The 22782-nt window shown below is 42.7% G+C and overlaps 1 protein-coding gene across 1 annotated transcript; it reads left to right on the top strand.

Annotated features, from left to right (window-relative positions):
- Positions 1-538: 538 nt before the first annotated feature.
- On the top strand, positions 539-22720 carry pdgfrb (platelet-derived growth factor receptor, beta polypeptide). Its single transcript, XM_028415384.1, has 23 exons — positions 539-915; positions 9932-10006; positions 10642-10956; positions 11043-11300; positions 11776-11906; positions 12154-12319; positions 13302-13482; positions 13898-14013; positions 14138-14261; positions 14346-14557; positions 14887-14981; positions 15072-15204; positions 15808-15912; positions 16241-16351; positions 17031-17187; positions 17364-17530; positions 17942-18054; positions 18790-18912; positions 18992-19103; positions 19767-19866; positions 19949-20054; positions 20192-20496; positions 21392-22720. Exons 2-23 carry the CDS (start codon positions 9958-9960, stop codon positions 21537-21539), a joined length of 3327 nt encoding a protein of 1108 aa, XP_028271185.1. The 5' UTR covers positions 539-915; positions 9932-9957; the 3' UTR covers positions 21540-22720.
- Positions 22721-22782: the final 62 nt, after the last annotated feature.

Below are 22782 nucleotides of genomic sequence, written 5' to 3'. Positions count from 1 at the left end.
AAAACAACAACAACAATGTTACAGTTTAGGTTTGACACCTGATTCTACTGTGGGGGTTATACAAGCCATTTTCCTGAGAAACTGAGACTTCCATGTTTGTTTCCAAAGCAGGCCACCGTCAGCTCTGCCAAAGCCCTTTTCTTTCTGTGCTTGGACCTCTCTCTCTCTCTCTCTCTCTCTCTCTCTCTCTCTCACTCACTCTTTCTCTTCCTTTTTATTGTGTTTGTTGTTTTATGGAGGGGTTGATGTGGTCCAGATTGCTGTTGCCAATAGAGACAGTCTCAGTTCACCTCCAGTTGCTCGCCACTCCATTCATAAACAAATCAAGCTCAGGACCTCAGAGCTGCTACCTAAAAACAACAAACAGAACTTGATCTGTATTTTGAAGTTTTCTCCCCTCTGTCTGTTCTCTAGGCTCGCTGTTTTTTTCTTAAAAACTTCCCTGTCCTGCTTTTGGCTTCACTCTGGCTCACTGTTCCCTCCCTCCCTCTCTCCTCCTCTCTCTCGGCTCACTCTCAGCTTCAGCAGGGCCGGACCACTGACAGACACTCTCTGCTCTGTGTGAATCTGTCAAGAAAGGAGTGTGTATGTGTGTGTGTGCGCATGTCTCCACTCTTTCTGAGTGCTGGGCAGGCTTTTTTTTTCTCCAACGTGAGAGAAAGCTGAGTGAGAGACCCCTATGGTGCTGTGATTTGACTAAACAAACAGCCGGGCTCAGTGTGGTACCTCCTCCAGCGGACTCCTGGGACAGCTGAGATTAACCTCAGACTCTGAACATCTGAGGGGATCTATACATTTGAAGCAGCAGCCCCTGTAGAGGCAACCAGTGGGACAGTTCTCCTCTGATTTCCTTCTGTTAGCCGGCAACCTTCCTGACCAGAGAGGGAAAAGACTGATCTGTGCTTCAGTGTGAAGGTAAGAGGTGTTACTTCTCTGACACTGTCAAAGATCTCAGTTAGTCACGGCTGCTTGGTAGCTGTTGAGTGAAGATGTACTGCACAAAGTGGTGAAAATTCACTTAGCCTACATGGGAAGCCCACTGTGGCAGAATCAATTTCACAGCTATTAGACACAGAGAGAATGCACCTCACTGTTAGAGCTTTGTTTTTTTAAAACCTTTAAACTACAACTCTGACATAGTTTCTGTTCTCTGCTGTCTCTCAGTATCCTGTAACCTTCTATGATTTTGTCCACTGTAATTCATGCATGAATGTAACCGAAGTGTGTTGTTGTGGGTAGTGTGTCCCTGCTGGGTGTATTCGTTGCCCGCATACTTCAGTGTGTACACACCAAGCATTACAATGTGAAAGAGAGTGAGCAACCTGTTCAAACATCAACATGGTGATAGCTTGCATCTCTGTACATAGACACCATTTCACCCTTTACGTGCTGCAGCTTTAACAACGTTTGTGTTCTCGCTAAGTGAATACGTTTGACAAAGTGTCCTAGGGGTTCACACACACAGTGGGCTTTATAGCACAAGCTGTTTGTATGCTCTCCACTTTGTGCTTCACTGCTAAAGGGCTTGTTTACACAGTTCTCTTCAGTCACCTTGAGTGAACTGATGGTCCTCAAACCATCAGTCTCTTTCCTCTCCTCCATTTGGCACCTAACAGAATCAATCTTCTCCACATACCTACACGGAGGAGCTGTTTGAAAAGCCATGGTTGTGCACTGATATCAGACCAGACATCAGTTACTGTCACTGGCATCCTCGTTAACTGTGGATGGATTTTCTTCTGAGTGATAACACACACCAGCTTTACTTTATGGCTTTGTGCCTTATGTAGATCTGTCATAAAGCAGTGCCTTGGTATGGTTTGTGGAATGCAGAGCAAAGCAGACATAAACAGTCTGTTGAATCGTCTCTTTACATTCATCACAGGGGAAGGTTTTAGTACATGCAGTGAGTTACATTACGTGAGTTATTTCATGGCTGAGGCACATGTGGCATGCATGTCTTTCCACTCCTAATGTGACATATGTTTTGCACCTGAAAGTCATGTTCGCCGCTGCAGTGCTTAAGTTGTTGAGTTGTTTATCGTCTGTATACAGATGACTTTTTTGACGTAGTTGCATGTTGGCATGTGTTTAGTGTATGTTTTTCTCCTCCTCTACATACACAGTGTCCTTTTTGAAGTTGTTGATCTTCTCTGGCTCTGTGGATATTTCTGTCCAGACATTGTACTGCTGTTGCAGATGAACTGCTGGAAAATTGCATTCATGTCATACTTTTACCATCAACGGTATTAGACAGCATTACATTCATGTCATAGTTTTACGGTCCCCTCTCACTTAATAACTCATGGCTCCACCTTTATAAGAGTGGATTCACTTTGATTTTTTACAGGGGGATTTGTAAAACTTAAATAAATCTTATTTTTCCTCTGACCAGTGGGGATTTTCCTGCCTGTGCGTCAGGCTGCTGGTATGCGCCGCAGCACAGCTCCTCTCCCCGGCTCTGATGCTGCGCAGCCCCAGTCGGCTCCATTCCCCTGGCCCAGACCTAATCCTTCGTCATCAGCTGTTTCCTGGCTCTCTGGGTTCTGTGCATGCCAGCAGCTATGAGAAAATGTGCTTCACATTATGACCATGCAGAAAACATGCCAGAAGTCTAATTCAGCTCACATGTACTCGGGAGTGCTGATATGTAACAGTTTGAGCTGAGCAACGAGTTCTGACACACATTGATCCTATTGATTCTGTCCGCTTGTGATTTATCCTGCATGCCATGAGCTAGACATGCAGCTGCTCAGCAGCCACCACCTGAAAAAACCAGCAGGACATTAAATACACATGGATCAAATGTCCAAAAACTTACCTAGAACAGTCACATCTTATCACATGACTGTCCACGCACTGATTAAACTGGCCAGTTTCTGACTCACTCACTGGAGGACACTTATTATTGTATGATTCATTCATACTTTTTAACTGAGCTGTATCTTCTTTCGGGGCCGCAGCTGTTTGTCACTGCTGCTTTAAAGCGTGTACTTCAGTCTCGTAGCTTTAATGAAGAGCACTAAGTGGTGCTGCAATAAAGCATCCTGCACACGGCTGCCCGTCCATCTGGCCTCCCCCTCGGTCCCTCTTTCTTTCTTACCCGCCCACTCACGCAGAACTGACAGGCAGCTGCATCTCATCTACAGACAGGAAGCAGAGCTTCTCCTGCAGGACGAGTCACTGAGGAAACCTTTAGTTTGTCATTTGTGCTTTTTCTTGTCTTGTCAGAATAGGATGATGTCACATGTATCTTCACACCAATCAAGATATAACAACTTTTGAACTAGAGTCTGTTGAGGTACTTCTTCTTGTTTCCAGGCCAATCAAATCAAATGTAAAGCTTTTTATTAATTTGGACTCTGTTGATGAATATTCTTCTTTGCCATAGCCTGTATGTGTATAATATTGTGGAGGTATAATAGGCTCCCCCTCTGAAAAGCAGATTTACAACAGGAAGTTTTGGTCTCCGTCAGACTGGTTTAAAGCGTCACACTTTCTCTCTGGAGTTTGTGCTGTCTTCTCTCCAACAACAACAAGCTGGAATTGGTGATACAGAGCAGTGGGAAAGGAGGACAAAGAAAAACACTCTGCTGTTTTTTCAAGATAAGAATATTCTGACTGCTTGAAACTAGAGACTAAATTCGGTTTTATTCCATTTGTCTGGTGGCTTCAGCCTTTTTAAGGTATCAGATTTGCAAACTTTAAATAAGATAACATTTAACCAGAGCTGCACCGACTGCACAAGTTCTCACTTAGTCTTCATTTTTGCTTCCTCTGCTTATGAAAACAAATGGAATTTAAAACCAGTCAGAACCTAATTGTATTCAGCTGTTTCTTTTCTTTTTGGTGGACGTGGGTGTGTAGGAGTGGATGGACTAGAAGTGTGTGTAGGTGTATTCCATTTCTCATGAGGATGGGGGTCTTGTGCAGGATGGGTGGAGAGGTCTTAGAAGGAAAACTTGGAAGGATGTTCGGCATCTTTGCTGATGCCGGCAAGTATATACCTGCATAAGTTACATATCATCTGAGCTGGGATTTTGCATTGACTGGCACAATATTGCATCTGAAAATAGAAGCAACTCAAATGCAGGGCTCTAGACTAACTTTTTGCACTGGTTGCACTGTTGCGCCTAACTTTTTTTCTTAGGTGGACTGGCACGAAAGTTAGGTGCACCGTATCACACTTAATATCGTAGTTTGTTTTTCAATCTCTGTCCATATATTTCTGTACAAATCAGGCCTTCACTTGACATCTATCTTAACACAGAAGTTCTTTTCTTCTCTTATCATCTACAGCTACAGCTACAGCAGTTCTTGTTCTCGTCATCTTGGGAACATGAACAGATTTCTCTTGTTCTCGTGGCGTATGGAACACACCATCCGCTCTGCGCAGAAATCTTTTTATGGATTTCCTGCGGTCTCGGTCTGACTGCAGCAGACAGTATTTCAAACATACACACACGAGGGTCCCGCCCTTCACTGTCTCTGATTGGTTTAGACCACGATATGGGCCTGACGTGTGTCTGTTGTTGGACCACAGGGTGACTTTTCAGAGTACAGCTGGTCGCACAGGTGCGACCTCCGATATTTTTTGGTTGCACCATTGAGAAATTAGGTCGCTCTATAGAGCCCTGATTAAATGTTTCCTATTAAAAATTTAGGTTCCCAAACACCAGCCACATCTGAGACTGCCATTCTCCAGCCATCAGTTTTACCCAGAAGCCCCTCACATCCCCCCCAGCGCCACCACAAACAGCATTTACAACTTTGTTTGAAAGGGAGCTACCCAAAATCTGCTCTTACCCAAACATGTGTTGCCTCAGCATGAGTGGAGACTTGCTTTGGTTTCTGAGATAAGACCTCACAGGCACTGTAACCAAATACTGAACTGAAAGAAAGCAGTTGGAGATTAATGGACAGGAATACGAGTAGATTTGTTTTACTAGTCCTGATAATGCAAACTTGAGATGGCTTCAGTGCAGCTTTTAGCCTCTTGAGTTTCAGCCTACAAGCAGTTTTTTTTCAGCAGCATTCTTCATAGTTCAGCGTCCAACTGTGTGGCTGTGAAATCTAGTTCGGGGTCAGTTCAAATGAGCTGCAAATCTTGATGAACCACTTCTGTCAGCCAGATACCGTCATAACAAATGAGGACATTTCAACAGCCTTAACGTGTCTCAAAAACAAAAATATTGTGACACAAAAAGTTCTAGATTAGAGAAATAGGTTGAGCATGATGTAAACCATAACATTTAGAGCTCTGCCTGTTCTAATGTCGATGTGTTGGGTGAGACCCTACAGGTTTGTAAGCCAATGAGAAGGCAGAAGAGTACCCGGCCGTCAGGCAGGTCACTGCTTTGTAATGTATCTGCTATCATGTTACTTTTTTAAAGTGGGGACTCCTTTACTGAGTGAGATGTGCTGGTCAGCAGCTGACAGCTCAGCTCCCACTAATAGTTTCAAATGAAAGATAGAATTGATTCAGTCAAAGTGTGTTGTCTCCACTCAGTCAGAAGATAAATGTTTTTATTGGATGGCACAATTCTGTTTGTGGGGAAGACATCCATTTATCCATCCATCTATCTATCCTCCATCCATCCATCCATCCGTCCATCCATCCATCCATCCATCCACCCATCCATCCATCCATCTATCCTCCATCCATCCATCCATCCATCCATCCATCCATCCATCCATCTATCTATCCTCCATCCATCCATCCATCCATCCAACCATCTATCCTCCATCCATCCATCCATCCAACCATCTATCCTCCATCCATCCATCCATCCAACCATCTATCCTCCATCCATCCATCCATCCATCCATCCATCTATCTATCCTCCATCCATCCATCTATCCATCTATCTATCCTCCATCCATCCATCTATCCATCTATCTATCCTCCATCCATCCATCCATCCATCCATCCATTATCCATCCATGGATGTACAGGGTCACGGGGAGCTGGAGTCTATCCCAGCTGTGAGGAAGACTTTTCAATGAAAATCAACAAAGTACCATATTAATGTCAACGAAAAAAGGCTGAGCTGTCTGTTTCATTTTTATCAGAAACATCACTGCACACTTAAAGCACAGGCTAGAAAGACAGGCTTGCAGGCATGCCACATAAATAAGGATGTATGAAGTCCGACTGTCTGCTTTTACACGGGCTCCATAAACAGGCCGCACAAGCATTTCCTGTTTACTTTAACAAGCATATTCTGACAGAATATTTGTTACATTTATGTAGCCAAACTGCAGCTGAATTCATCACGCTCCTGGTCTCTGTTAGTCATTATTACAGCCCTGTAAAGTGCAATATCTGCATTAGTCATATTTGAGTTGGTGGACGCTAAGGCCACCTGGGGTGGAAACAGTGCATCATGGGTCTGCTGCCAAGGGGCCAGAAGGTTTTCCTCAGGGGTGGGGGGGTGGGGGGTGGGGGGTGTCAGTCCAAGACAAGTGATAAAAATGAAGGCTTGTTTTAACAAAGACACACTGGGTCATTTATTTCCCACAGTTCTCGCCAAAGTCCGGCTGTTCAAGAGAACATGTCATCATTCAAAAAACTAAAAAAGACAAATAAGACATCTGCATTTAGCCTTCAGTGTCAGTGATTGTTTCAATCTTCTTTCTTATCTGAACTATAAATACTGGCTTTGGAAAGAAGTGACTGTTAAATTGGAGATGTTTGTTTTGCAGATCACAGCTTCCTGCACACTTCAGCAGAGTAAACATCTCTGTCTGTGATGTAAGACTGTGTGTGTGCTTAGATGTGGTGTTTCCTATAAAGTACATACTGCATGTTTGTAGTTTTTCCACTGTCTGCTGCAGCATTCTTGTGGCATGTGGATGGTTTGTCATGCTGCATCACTGGTCTGATTGATCTCGGTTCTTTGTTGTTGTTTTCCCCTTTATTTCTTTTTGTGAGTTTGCATCTTTTCTGAGCAGCTTGTTATTTTCAGATGTTTTTCTCTTCTGTAGAACTTGGTCCTCTTCTCATTGTGGCATCTCTTGTTGTCTTCATGAGTATTTGGTTTGTGGTCTGCTGTGTCAGTGATGCATCACTGCCTCACACCCACACAAGGCCAGAAAATTTCCCTGTACAGGAAGTTTGAGCTCTCCAGCTGCACTTTGGGGAGGCTTTTTTGGAAATCTTCCTCACTTTTGTTATAGATTACATTTTCCCCCTTTTTTCTCAACCCCCTGGGATTAACTCAAGGCTTAAAATGTGGTTTGGACACCAGTTTCCACCTCATTGAGGATTGCTTTATCACTGCCAGATGTTTTAGTGAACCTTGCAGCTACAGCATACATATATATATATAGATAATCCCAGCAGTGGGATTACAAGCTGCCCAGCGATTGGTGTTTACAGACTCATGGCTGTATCCTGAAGGGAAAGCGTGGGCTGTGTGCGTCCCGCTGAGGTTGGCTCCTCGTTAGCTGGTGACACTTTGAGTGTAGCAGGGTTGTTTATAAAAACTGGGAAGGGTCAATCAGCCACCAAATTCCCAGCATCTGTGGGAAAACTCATACAGAGTGATAACAATTTATCCCTCACGGTGATTACTGTGCCATCACGAACACAAACACTGTTTGTTTTTCAAAGATTACTGCAGGAACGCAGTATCATATTTCAAAAAAGATTAAAAGACAACTATAAACATCTCAGTTAAAAAAAAAACGCTTTGCAGATCCTTCAAGGTCCCTACAGGACCTCATCCTCATACTGAGAGACACTTGATTTATTTTGAATATGACTTACTGTAAATGACTCTGATGCCTCTGTGCTTCAAATAAAGAGCGTGCTCGTGGTTCAGGGATCAAACTGCTACCAGTGACTACCAAGTCACTGAAAGGCTGCCAAACCCTCTCAGCATATTCACTAGTGTCCCGACCCTTTTAGCGCTCATGACATTGTTTGTTCCCTGCCTGCACAAAGACCAGACCAGGATGAAAGCATTTGTACAGTTAGTCCCCCTTAAAGGTACCTACAAATTTAATGTTCCTATCAAGGTGGTTGCACACCCCCCCCCCCCCCACTGCCCATTGATCAACATGAAACCTCATCATGTTGTTGCAGCTGATAAATGTTCCCCACCCTGTTAAAAAGAAGCCAAAAAAAGCCAATCTGGTATCTGGTTTGAGTAACTGGTTTGGGTTTAGTCACTTCTACAGATAATCTAATGTTCTATATTTTTCATGTCGCAAAGAGACACATGCCTTTGGCGTCACCAAGTTTAAACTTTGTCATACAAAGTCATCAGCGCTGACTTTAGGGTTACAGCTGCTTGTTGAGTGTTGATGTATGGCTTCCTCAGTGGATCGGACCTCGTCGCTTGTTGCTTGAGGAGGGTCTCTGGGGATGAGGTGACCCCTCCACTCCTAGCGTCATCAGCAGCAGGGTCCCAAGTGTATCGGTGGTCCTGGGAAAGTTTCATAGTAAGACTGTGGGAACGTGAACTGTACACACACACGCGCACCAGTGGTAAAAAGGGGGCAGAGTGTGTATGTTTGTGTGTGGAGGATGGTGTGGTAGGTTCAGCTGTAGTGTGTGCCTGCATCTATGTGGACGCATGCATGTTTCTGTCTCTCTGTCTGTCTGTCTCTCCTTCACCCCTTTTTTATTAGAACCAGGAGGCGGGGGAGGAAATGGATCAGTCATGTTTTTGGAGAAACTCAAGAGCTTTGAGCTTCTCGTTTTGGGAGCGGAAGTGCCCAAGGCAGTTAATTTAGTGAGACAACATGTATCTGGTTTGAGTAACTGGTTTGGGTTTAGTCACTTCTACAGATTGCCGGTGACTTAACTACACTAAGGCTGGAAATGCTCCCTCAATAAATGAGATCTGAGATGTAAGACGCCTTTATTCATATCAACTAAAAATATGTCTTATTACATAATAGATAAAGATAGTCCAGTTTCTTAAAATAGAGGTTGTAAAATTGGATTGCATTTTCAAATTGTTTAAATGGAGTAAGATTTCTCAAGATATATTTCACAATTTTTCCACTGGCTCACTCCTTCTCTTCCTCCTCCACCCTCGTTCTTCCCAAAACTCACTCTTCCGCCCTCTCTCTCTCTCTCTTTCCCACCCTCTTGCGTACAGGCCTGTGATCCATCCTTAACTGTTTCCAGACGTTTGAGTGCTGCAGGCCTTAACCCCCATCCCAAACATAACAACAAACCACCCCTCCCCTCTTCCACATCTTGGCCTCTTGGTGTGAAATTAGAACTTGAATGTCTGTTGCTAGTACTGATGACGGTGAACATTTGGGATGTCACATTTGGTGTATAACATATCTCAATGCAAAACCATAGCAACCTTTCAAAACCCAGTCCACTCTGTGCCAGCTGCTTATGTGAATGCCCTCATTTTCAATTTTTTGTTTATACCAAAACCAATTAATGGCCCAGCACGGCTCTTGAATAGCTTGTACGCAGCATTGTTACCAGTTGAGCGTGTTGTAAAGCTGCACACAGTGACCCGTTTGTTAGTGGGCAGAATGCTGGTGAACCAGGAATAAAAAGAGCCAGACATTGTTGCTCTGTCCTGGTGCAGTGAGGCATCAAATACCTCCAGAGTGAGCTGCATCTGCACCTCAGATTCTGCGTATGTGTCAGCCAGAAGCCATTAGAGAGAGCGGCTTGACAACAAACTAAATGCTTTTGTGTTTGTCATTTTCTTTCATTGGAAGCAGATTATTCTGACATGTAGTGTGATTTATTATCTTACTCAACCTGACCCGCTGGAGCTCATGAAGGCAGGAATCAATCCATCATGATATGAGGCTCATGTCTCACAGAGAGACCTCAGCTCTGGTGGAGCTGTGTTAATTGGGGGGAACACACATAGGATCTTCCTGCTGCTTTGTGTACATTTTCTGGATATACTGACATTTCACATATGACTGTTTTGTTTTGCAGTGTTAAGGGGTCTAACAGGTTTTGCCATGAGGAGGGGGACGGCATCCACGTTTCACCTGGCGGTGACGCTAACAGGTGAGAACTCAATTTCAGCCAAACAAAAGTGAAAATCTGAAGCAAACTAATTCAAGTGGTTTGCAGAGAAGCGAAAAGCATGATGCCAAGCTAGAGAGCTTTCTACAGTTAAACAAAACTGACACTCCTCTGTTTTATTGTGTAACGTCTTGCTATACAGCACTGCTGTCTTCACTGACCTTGAGATTTCAGGGTATTATTTATACAACAACAATTATGTCAAGAATCTTCCAAGGTTCTTAAAGGGACAGTTCACACCAAAGTCAATACATTATATTCCATCTGTTTTGTCATGCAGAGATTTACTCATTGCAAAAGGTTAAGTAACACAGCCCTTTATGAGGAACATACATGCATTTGATTTTGGGTTAAACTGTCTTAATTGGCTGTCCACCCCCTAAACAGCACAACACTTTGATGTAAAGCACAAGCTTACCTCTGTCATTTCAAAATACATCTGTCAGTGATGAGGCATCATTATCCTTCCACCGATCTGCTCCAGACGACTTAGATCCTTCATCATTCAGAAGGAGAGCTAGAACAGGATCTGACTACATTGTTGTTTTAACCTTTGACCTCACGCTGCTGTCTCTGTGACCTCCATCCTGACCTTTTTCCCTGTGTGGAAACTGCAGCTCTCCTGTGTTTTTGCACTGAACTGAGCTGCCTGAAGATCACACCCGAGGACAAAGAGATCGTTCTGACCCAGGGCTCCTCTCTCACCTTAACCTGCTCCGGCTCGGTGGAGACCACCTGGATGTTTAAGAGGGACGACGTGCCTTACTTTCAAGTGGAGCAAATTCAGAATCGTCGAAGCCACCAAATTGTGCAGAGCAATGCCACAACCAGCATCCTGACTTTGTGGAACGTGAGCTGGAAGCACACAGGAGTGTATCAGTGCATTGAACCTTTGAGTGGAGAAATTGAGGAGGTGGCTGTGTTTGTCCCAGGTGAGGCCTGCTTTGTTACCTCAATGTAGTGACATAAAGTTGCTTGTTTGAACACCTTTTAAATCCTGAACTGTGCCTGTCTCCAGACCCTGATATGTGGTTCATAGAGAGCTCCCATGGCATGGTGACAAAGACCAGTGAGAGAAGCACCATCCCTTGTGTGGTCTCCAACCCAAACATCAATGTCACCCTGTATGATAGGGACAGTGACCAGCCCATCCCAGGGCTTTATGATCCAAGCGAGGGGTACAAGGCAGTGCTGGAGGACAGGAACTACGTCTGTCGCGGAAAGCTGAACGGCGAGATGAAAGAGTCTCAGGCTTTCTACGTCTTCAGCATTGCTGGTAGGCCCCCCCCCACCCACCCACCCCCAATGTGTGCTGAAACCCCAGAAAACCCACAAACACACACACAAAGCAGCCCCCTTTAATTCAATCTCAACCCACACCCAAACTATTAAAGTTAATGATTCTATCATTCCAAAGCACTATAAAAATACACCCCATAAAATGTTCATCACAATTCACCAAACAGCTCACACAGCATAACCTGAACATTTGTAAGTCCCAAAAAAACAACTCCATCGCTTGTTATCATTACAAATCTCATCAGGACGTTAAGCAGAGTTTTTAGAGGGAAGATAAAACTAGACTAAGTGCTGCACAAGCATAAAATGGGTAAAACAGTTGATCCTGATTAGAAACACAAATATTTTCAGGGTTTATTAACAGCATAATGATTGATTAGACTTTTTGCTGTTTTGATAAATCACATCACGTCTTTTCCTCATCTCCCCTACACTCTCTCCTCCCGCCTCAGTCCCAGAGGCCATCGACGCCTACATCAACGCTTCAAAGACCGTCCTGAAGCAGGGTGAAGCGCTGACAGTAAACTGCACCGTGCACGGAGTGGAGCTGGTGTATTTTTCCTGGGATATCCCCAACAGAGAGGTGAGTGGGAGTAGGAGCAGAACAAGAGCTTTTGTTCAGCTTTCCCTTTGTGATCACTGTCAGGCCTCATGACCAAGCCTAAATTATATCAAGATGTAGAGACACACCTCAGTTTTTATGCCCCTGTGAAGCTACACATGTGGTTTCATCATTTGTTATAGTGGGATAATAGTAATGGCCCATTTATTATAGGAGAGACACACACATAAACATAATATTATATCTTTATCATTTCCTTCTACTCAAGCTCATTGAGGTTGACCCGCTGACAGACATCCTGTCCGTCACGAACATGCGCTCCTGCCTGATCTTCCCTGTCGCCACGGTGGCCCACAGCGGAACCTACGTCTGCCACGTCCATGAGGGCATCCAAGATCAGACTGCCTCTGCCAGCGTCAAAATCACTGTGCTCGGTTAGACAAACACCTGAACACACACACACACACATAACTCAAACAAAGGATGCCCTACAGATTATTATTGTGCTTTGCTGACAGGGAGAAACTGCTTATTATGCCACGTTCAGGTGAGAGAGGTGCTGCCTGGAAGGAAATGAAAATCAGTTCTATTTATTTCTGTTCAAAAGTGTGAAATAAACGTTTGACATGGTGTGGGTGTCCTGAGTGATACCTTGTAACTCCAAATCAGTGGGTACAACATCTTTATATTTAGACTCCATGTACCAAAGTGTTTGTGTGACAGGCATGGCGGTATAACAGATTGCAGATTGAGAGCCAGTAAAAGCAGGGCTCATCATACAGAACCTTTCTTCCATGCTCTGTTTCTTGAATGTATTTTGGTTCTGTGACTGCTTACTCCATCTGCAGCGGGCTGTGTGATGTTTATAAAAGCCTTGAATAACTCTGTGTTTGATGGAGGCCGGAGGGTGGGACAGTGTAGAGGTGCAGACTGGACATCTCAGTGGAAATGACGCATGCTGTCTGGCCACATAAGTTCAACAATGAACAGCAGCATTACACTCCCCTATGTTTAGTGGAGTAATCTGATGGCTCTGCATAACAGTTACAGGTTACAAACGAATGACATACATTTCTTATATGGAGAGCTATTGCCTTATTCTGCACATGCTCTTCAGTGAACAGCTTTATGCTTGCAGACACAAAGCAAGAAGTGGAGGTGAAGCACATGCTGTGGAGTTATCAACAGCATAAGTCATAATGTTCTTATCACTGTGACACTAAGCTCCTTCATCTTACAGAGGGAGTTCACTCCATCCTCTCCAAGATGAAGAGTAGATGATGTGAAGTCAGAACACATTATGTGTCAGACAGGAAAGAGTCACTCACATCTCCTTTTACCTTAGGCCATAATCCTATCAATCATCCTTCATACATTATATATGATAATGCAGTATCGATATTTTTCTCCCATCAGAACATGGCTTTGTGGACGTGAAGCCTGCTCAGCAACAAAACATTTCAGCCATGTTACAAGAAAATGTGGAGCTGAGAGTGGAGATCGAGGCCTACCCGCCCCCTCAGGTTCTCTGGACAAAAGATGGCGCCACCATCAAGGGAGACAAAACCATCATATTTAGACAAGAGCATGAAATAAGGTAATAAAATGAAGTAACATCCCTCCATAGTCTTCATGCATGCCTTAAAACAATTAGCACTGGACCTGTTGTTGGGTGATGACCTCCACAGGCATCTAGCTCTACTCAGTCATCACCAGGAGAGGCCTCTGCAGAGAGAAACACAATACTCTCTAGAGGGACGGACTGTGATGTCTTTCATCGCACAGGAACCATAAACACAAAATAGCTGTCACAACTCACAAATGTCTTTCACACAAATATCACAACACACAATAAAAACCTCAACAGTAACGAGCTAGAAAAGCAGGGAGGCCTCTGATAACATGAAACCTCTCAGTGCAAAAATAGACATCAGTGTGTTTTAATAGAGAACTGAACCAAAATATTCCCTGTGACTGAGAGCATCATCTTTCCTGCTGTTGTGTTTCTGCAGGTATGTCACTATTCTCACCTTGGTGAGAGTGAGGACAAACCAGAAAGGCCTCTACGCTGTCCTCATTTCCAATGGAGATGACACAAAGCAAGTGACCTTTGACCTGGAAGTCCAAGGTAAATGTGACACTATTTCAGTATGAAAAGAGTTTTCCTACATTTTCTGTATGTGTGTTTGTGGACAAACTGAGGACAGATTTTTTTTCGTCATTAATTAACCCCCCCCCCCCTGTGTGCGCAGTTCCTTCTCAGATTAAAGACCTGATTGACCAGCACCTTCCTGGAAAGAGACACTTGGTGACCTGTGAAGCTGAGGGGGTCCCAACCCCAACAATACAGTGGTACAGCTGTGACAGCATGCTCAAGTAAGCCATTCATCAGTAAAGTGTCACACTGGCAACACTAGGGGGCATTTATTTCCCTTTGCCTGACCCCATGTCCACTTGCAGGTGTAGCAACCAGACGGCGGTGTGGATGCCACTGATTCCAGAGCCAGAGGTGCTGAGCATTCAGACCAACGTGAGCTACAGCGAGACCCGTAAAACCAGCCGGGTGCAGAGCCAGGTGACCTTTCACAAGCCTCAGCAGGTCACGGTCCGCTGTGAGACCAGCAACAAAGCAGGGCTTGTGGACAGACGAGACATCAAGCTGGTGTCCAGCAGTGAGTGCCATGCTCCATTTTATTGTTTATACACTCCAAGTACATAGAACATCATTATACATATGTTTACTGTATCACTGTGTAAATGTACCACTTTACTGTTGAATAAGTAAAACATGAAGGTAATAAGTAAAACATTATTCTGTATTTGGGTTAAACTACACAAACACTGTCTGACAAGTTTTTTGCTTAAAGACACAGTGCGAGTTATTCACCAAACAATAAGACTGTGTTGATTACACACTTTATTATTAGTGTCAACTTGTTTATAAGTGCAGGTTTATGTGAAACCTTATCTATACTGTACTGTGTCGCTGTGCCTGTTACAGCCCTGTTCTCCCAGGTGGCAGTGTTGGCTGCTGTTCTAGCCTTAGTGGTCATTGTTATCATGTCCTTCATCATCCTCATTGCTGTATGGAGGAAGGTAAGGCAATCCATTGCCCATTTTTATTGAATTTTTCATCGCAAATTATGAATAAAAAAAAAGCTCAAAAGTAAGTTTGTGTTTTCTCAGAAACCTCGCTATGAAATCAGATGGAAGGTGATCGAGTCTGTGAGCCAGGATGGTCATGAATACATCTACGTGGACCCCATCCACCTGCCCTACGACCTGGCCTGGGAAATGCCCCGGGACCACCTGGTGCTGGGTGAGTCCTCAGACAAAAAAAAAATTGGACAATTTTTGCTGTTTGTTTGATTAAATTAAATTAAATTGAGTTTATTCATTAAGTGTACTGTTTAGGGAATGAAAAGTGTTATCACCATTTATCTTCGTCAGCACGTCTTGTCTCTTTTTTTATCTGTCTGAGCAGACTCTTAGTAGCTTGCTTGTTCCTCAGACAGTTTAAACTGCAGCTATCAGTAGGTGGCTTCAGTGCTGTGGGTGGTTTGGGTCGTCTGGGCACAGTGCTCTTTAGAATATTAAATGAGGTTTGTTAAACTTGTCTTCTTGGCTTCTGTCCCACTTCACTTTTTAAAGATCCTTTTAAACTTTTATGTCTCATGACGTGCTGTTGGTAGTCAGCTGCTCCCCTGCAAACAGGACACTTCCCAAGCCTGCTCGCTTAGACTAAGGGAAATAATGCGCGCCATCTGTGTAATCTGATAGAAACGAGTTTCTAATCTAATCATCCTGGAGTACAATCAGGAAAATGTGCTAATTTGATGAAGAGAAATGTTCTCCTTTCCCTTTTTCAGGTTCAATGTGTGTTCCATTCAGACCTTGCACTGAGCCCTTCTTTGTGTTTCAGGTCGCACTCTTGGATCAGGAGCATTTGGCAGGGTGGTCGAGGCAACTGCATACGGTCTCACACATTCCCAGTCCAGCACAAAAGTGGCAGTGAAAATGCTGAAATGTAAGACAGACAATGTATAAAAAAAAACACAGTATAAAGCCATGTGCGTAATTTGTGTGAACATCATGGAGACCCCTGCATAGCTGTCAGATATTGTAATAATCCTTCGAGCTCTGAGAGAGCAGCAACCTGCTGAGCTTTAGTTTGGTTGCCAGTCTGATTCAAGTTCCAGCCCACAGGTCATTTAGCTGTTTGGCAAGGATGCAGTGTGTCCTGCTCTCAGTGTTTAGTTCCCTTGTTCTCATACCTACCTCATATTGCCCTACTTTTATACAGCTCTATCTCTCTATCTCTCTCTCTCTTGCTCACTTGCTTATCCTCCATCCAGCTACAGCCAGGCGAAGTGAGACCCAGGCGCTGATGTCAGAGCTGAAGATCATGAGTCACCTGGGTCCTCACCTCAACATCGTCAACTTGCTCGGAGCTTGCACCAAACACGGTGAGAATACACACCGTTAGACCACACCACAGTAATACAGCAACAGTGACATTCCTATTACATCCTTTAAAACATATACATGCAAATACATCCAATAACACATTAAGAGGAAAGTAGTTCTCATTTATGACCTCCCACTGACATTCATGCTCAACACGTCCTATTTTATGCCCAAAAAAATGCAATATTGAGACCAAATGCACATGGACGAAATCTGTAAGTGAGGTGAATATTTATAGATTTCTTATGTGTTGATTCAGTTGATTCCACAAGAGATATATAAGTGAATAATAATGTAAACAAGACAAAAAGTTGAATTTCATGCCCTCATTTCTAGGATAAATCATCCATATCGCCTCAGAGTTAGTTCCAGTCAGAGAGAAGATCATTACAGAGATAAACATTAAAGAAATAAAAGATACATACAAGTCTTTGTGGTTCTTTAAATGATAAATGGCAGCCAAACATCAGTCAGATTATCTCCGTGTTGCTGATATCCATACATTACATAATAATTATAGATATACACAGGCTGGTATTGTACTGTGTTGCACTATATTCATTTTTTGTAACAAGAACATTTACAAATCAGCACATATTAAATCATTATTTGTTGTATGAAGTAAGTGTGGCCTTAGGTTCTTTATTTCATCTTGATTCCTTGTGGTTCTCCATTCAGGCCCTCTGTACCTGGTGACAGAGTACTGTCGCTATGGCGACCTGGTGGACTACCTGCACAGGAACAAGCACACCTTCCTGCAGTACTATGCCGAGAAGAACCAAGACACAGACTGTCTCATTTCAAGAGGAAGCACCCCTCTCAGTCAGGGGAAAGGGTGAGAGGAGCAGACAAAATGCATTCATCGCTGCACAAAGGACCTTTTTATTGACACATACCAACAGTTACATCTGTCTCATATGAAGTTTCATGATGGGGGCAACCAGTAAGCAAATATGGATTTAGATCAGTTTAATGCATTCTTTTCACACTTCTTCTAATGTATCCTTCCAGCTATGTGTCATTCGGAAGTGAAAGTGATGGCGGATACATGGACATGAGCAAAGATGAGCCCTCGGTCTACGTGCCCATGCAGGAGCAGATAGACAGCATCAAATATGCAGACATCCAGCCCTCTCCGTATGAGTCTCCCTACCAGCAGGACCTCTACCAGGAACAAGGTTTGATTTGTCCATAGTCATATATGCTCTTTAGGAGTGACAGTAATTAATTTCCATTGTCATAAATGAAAATAAGCATTAAGATAAAGACAGGAAACACAGAACAGGAAATAAATTAGAGTAAGGTGTGGGGTCATCTGTCTGCTCACAGGGGAGGAACTGTGTGAAAAATAATCAGTGATCTTAAAATAGAGCAACTCATGAACAGATTAATTGTTTGGTCCACACAAATAAATGAATACTGTTTTCTTTCTGATCAAAGACTGCAGAGAGTGTACAGACAATCCACTTCGGCCCACACAGTCACAGGACACACAGAGTTCCCCACTAACTCAACACAATGTCCTCTTTCATTTAGAAGCTCATCACCTTCTCTTCTTCTCATGTTTTTCACCTTGTTGTCTCGTCCAGGCGGCAGCAGGTTGGAGCTGGCGATCAGCGACTCTCCCATCCTCACCTACGATGATCTCCTGGGGTTCAGCTACCAAGTGGCAAAGGGGATGGAGTTCCTCGCCTCCAAGAATGTGAGAAGATGAGAATAATCATATTATGATGAATTTGGTTACTTACCCAGATAAATCATAACAGAAAACTAGGATATACCCATATAGCAGTATGTTTTCTCTCTTATTCAAACATTAGATTTAAAAGTAGTTTAGTCAAACACCAGCTGGTTAAACCACTGCCTACATCGCTGATTATAGATCGGCCTATTAGCCTAGTTAGCATAGCATATTTAACGTGCACCCATGTGTTCAATTATTTCTATCCAACAACATGTATACCTTTTTAAATGTCTTTTAAGCAGCCATTTTAGCACAAGTTTTTGGTATATGAGCAGGGTTTCAATCTGTGCAGCACGTCCTCACAAACACCGTCACATTTGGTTGATAACACAGAGGCAGGTTGGGGCTGGATGGATGGGTATCCAATATGGAGTTAACCTTAAAGCTTTTTATCATGAGGTCAGCTGGCTTTAGCATAAAAATGACTTTAGACATTAAAAACAGGGTCAGGGCTTGGTAAACAAACACTACACAACATTACACACATTTTTACGTGTGAGAAAAACCCCTAGAAGACGTTAATGTTATTTTTTTACTGTCTGTTTAATCCATCTCAAAACAACAAATTGTGGTTGGCTTGGCTTACTGTGTGAGTTATGCGACATCTCAGCTGGGTGTGTGTCACAAAACTCACAGTCTCTATTAATTTAACAGATATCATTAAATTAATTTTTTGCTTTTATTCCACCACAGTGTGTCCATCGTGACTTGGCTGCCAGGAATGTGTTGATCTGTGAGGGCAAGCTGGTGAAGATTTGTGACTTTGGCCTAGCCAGAGACATCATGCATGATTCCAACTACATCTCTAAAGGCAGCGTAAGTAGCAAAGCCATTGCAAAAGCAGAATACGCATTAATATCTGCTGACTGATAATCTTTGTGTGTTGTTTTTTTAGACCTTCCTGCCCCTGAAGTGGATGGCACCAGAAAGTATTTTTCATAATTTGTACACCACGCTGAGCGATGTGTGGTCATACGGCATTCTTCTCTGGGAGATTTTCACACTGGGTCAGTCCCAACAAGCACATAAACATATTTACACAACTTAAAACCAGCAAAACCTCACTTACCTGCTCAGCTCCAGATCATTATAATGTGTGTGCAAATTAATATGCAAGTATGTGGCAAATGTCCAATTCCATGTCTAGTGTTAGGCACATACCAGTTTGTTTGAAGACTCATATGGGGTCAAAATCTTATTAGGCACAGTCAAGCTTTGAAATCAGCATTTCCTTGCTCAGGGTATTGTGAGGATTTTTTTTTAAACACTCTTCCCACGATTTTTAAAACAACCATGAAAACAAAGAAGACAGTTCAGTTTATAGCATATGCAGCATAAGCCTGAGTGGGGGAAAACAAACTCACAATCCAGCCTCTGTAAGTGAAAACCAAAGATTCTCTGTCTAAACCCGACATTCATTGGACCTTTTGGATCCATATTTCTTACAGATCTGGGTCAGAATAACTTTTTTACTGCACAATAAATTCAGCTCAAACAACTAGTCAGTGTTGTTCTTCTTAGAAGACCAATGAAATCCTTTTATTATGGGAAATGATATTTAGGTTGTGAGCATGACTAATAATTACTTCAGAGGTTATCTTACATTTAGATCGCTGGCTCGTGTACATCATTTTGGTTTCTGGGTTAACTTTTGAATGTGCTTTGTGCAGGAGGGACCCCTTACCCTGATTTGCCCATGAATGAATTATTCTACAGTGCTTTGAAGAGAGGTTACCGAATGGCCAAACCCGCCCACGCCTCAGATGAAATGTGAGTCTTATCGTCACCTTGGCATTTTGTGCCTTCACACCTGACGTAAGAATGAGGAATAAAACCCTTGTTATGTTTGCAGTTATGAAATCATGAAGAAGTGCTGGGATGAAAAGTTTGAGAAGAGGCCGGAGTTCTCTTCTCTGGTGCACAGTGTGGGGAACATGCTGACCGACAGCTACACAAAGGTAGGCCACTTCATTCATGCTGCACCTTCCTCTGTGCATTATCACAAGAAGACTCACACATAGTTATAGTGGAAATAGTAAACACACTGCCTGTCTGTTTGAGCTCACACTCGGTGTTTTTTGTCCTTGGATGACAGAGATATAACCAAGTCTGTGACAACTTCCTGAAGAGTGACCACCCGGCGGTTGCTCGCACCAAACCCAGACTCTCCTCACCCTTTCCAATTGCCAATCCAGCATTTGGCTCCCCTTCTCCCATCGCCCTTGCTTCTTCTCCTCCTCCTCTGGACCCCTACAACCACCAGGGCCTGAGGCCTGGGGGCTTCAGGCAAGAGGCGGACGCACAAGAAGTCATTCCTTCATACAACGAGTACATCATTCCCATTCCAGACCCCAAGCCGGAGGAAGGTTTCACTGATGAGCCGTCAGAAAGCCCAGCAAGGTACAGAGCTGCTGAAAAAGACACAGCACATGTGGCAAATGCACGAGAAAGATGAAAATGAAAAGAAGAGCTGTTTTTTTTCACTACACACCCACACATCCAGATGTTGAGCTGAGACAATAGCTGCATTATGCAGATGGACATGAAGACGTGTTTTTATAGTGTATATAAACAGAGTCAAGCACAGGGTTTAAATGATAACAGCATTTTATTAATGATTCTTATGTAGTCACTGTTTTTTAAACAGAGGTCATAAAGTTTGAGTTTGGCTGTGAGGCGACTCTTCTGTTTATATTTGGTTCAAGTTGTACTTTTAACTGTAAAGTGTTCAGGTGTCGGGCTTCCTCATGAAAGAAAATGTTAAGGTTAAGGATCACTTCATTTTTATGAATCCAGTCTATCAGGCAGACTGATCTTAAAATAAGACATCAAACATGAGGCCTGTTATTATTAAACAATCATGCCTCTAATCTAAAAACGTGTACTGTTAAAGCTTGCTAGATTGATTACCGTCAGTAACTGACTTCAGGAAACTGCCTGAGAAAACATTTACTTAGATAAACAACAAAATAATGAGCAAATGAAATAGTTACAGCCATTTAATGACTTTTTAGAAAAACTCAGTTGATCAAGTGATTTCATTTATTTTTATAAAGGAAACAATAAATACAAAAATAGCAGTAGATTGATGAGTCCCAGTAATCTGGTGCACGTGTAGATGGAGCACTCATCATTTAAAGGGGCCACACTGGCAAAACTTGTCTTTAAATCTAGAGATGTGTGTATTTATCTTAGTACAAGTTAAAACATCTGGCGTGGTTGCCGTGTCTTTCAGTGACTCATACGTGACTGAGCGCACAGTCTGAAGCTGTGATTTTGTTTCCCCTGCCCTTAGCTCTCTGGCTCTGGAGGAGGAGACCGACTCCATGTCTCAGGACACGGCTGACACCCTTCCAGAAGAAGACAGGCTGGAAGAGACCAGCGAGAGGGACGCTCTGCTGGGCTCCTCCGGGACGCCTGAGGTAGAAGACAGTTTCCTGTAGGAACCCTGAGAAAAACAGAGCCTCTTTCTGAGGCTTTCTTTTTTAACATTAAAGGGAACGTGACTAAACTAAAATGTAGCAAAACAAGAGAAGGCAGTGTCTGTATTTCCACTAAGCACTCAAACAGTTTTGCCTTTTTTTATGAGTTGTTCTTCTTTTAAGTACAAACGGTAGCTAATAATGACTATGATGCTTCCTGTCATCTTTGGAAGCTTGCCACAATATAAATATGGTACTCTCCCAACATTTTCCATCCAGACATATGAGGCCTTAAAAAAATCCAGTATGTGCTTTATTATGTAGATGCATTAAGATGCCTTTCTGGCTGTTTAGCCTCCTACTCCACTGTTTATGTGTAGATTTTTGAAAAGCGGGTGTATTTTTTTTAACCTTTCTTTTTTATTTTTTTTTTCAAAATAAAAGCATTAACACATTGACATGGAAATAATGTCTGCGATAACTAATAAATTACTTTTTTTGGTCAAATAACTGTGTTATAATAAGAGTTCCAGGACCTGAAATGCAGACTGACTTCACATGCACTGTTCAAATGTGAGATATATATGTATATCTTTTAGTATGAGTATTTTTACTTGTGAATTTTAAATAGCTTCTTCAATTTTGAGAACTATAGTTACATTTTAATTCATAGCTCTGTGCCATATTTGCACTTTATTCTAGAAGACAACATGAGAAAGAACGATTATCATTAGAGCATAAATATAAGATTGTTACAGTGATTTTATTTCTGTGAGAACGATAAGAAAAAATTAAAAAAACATACAGCGTATCACTGCCTTAGCACAAGATGGCACACATGAGTGCCTTTGTATAGATGTTTTTTTTTAAATCTTGCAGCTATTGTTGCTTGCATATATGAAAGGCTCATGACATGTAATTCCACCATACTATGTGTGTGTGTGTACATGTAAAAATGAAATGATACTTCCAGCCTTTTGTTGCATCCGATATTAATAACATTCACTTACACACTGTCGCAGTACTTATTGAAACAACACACTTTTATCTCCTGTAGCATTTGTTACTCAGCATAAATGCACAAGATCACTGTTATCACAAGCTAAGGTACCAAAGCTCTTCTTAATGTTTACAAATGTATTTTCTATCTGTGTCATTTTGTATGTTGTAAATGTGACAATAAATGTGTATTATCATAGTGACGACTTGATGCCTGGAGTCTTTATGAGTCACATCTACAGTGCGTTTATTGTATGAACAAATG

Source organism: Parambassis ranga, chromosome 10 (genome assembly GCF_900634625.1).
Source record: "Parambassis ranga chromosome 10, fParRan2.1, whole genome shotgun sequence".
Taxonomy (NCBI): domain Eukaryota; kingdom Metazoa; phylum Chordata; class Actinopteri; family Ambassidae; genus Parambassis; species Parambassis ranga.
This window is presented reverse-complemented; position numbering and strand designations above follow the sequence as displayed.

Coding starts and splice junctions, on each gene's coding strand:
- pdgfrb (XM_028415384.1), top strand. CDS start 9,958: ATGAGGAGGGGGACGGCATCCACGTTTCACCTGGCGGTGACGCTAACA. Junction 15,913..16,240: donor GGCAGTGAAAATGCTGAAAT/GTAAGACAGACA, acceptor TCCTCCATCCAG/CTACAGCCAGGCGAAGTGAG. Junction 17,188..17,363: donor CCTCTCAGTCAGGGGAAAGG/GTGAGAGGAGCA, acceptor GTATCCTTCCAG/CTATGTGTCATTCGGAAGTG.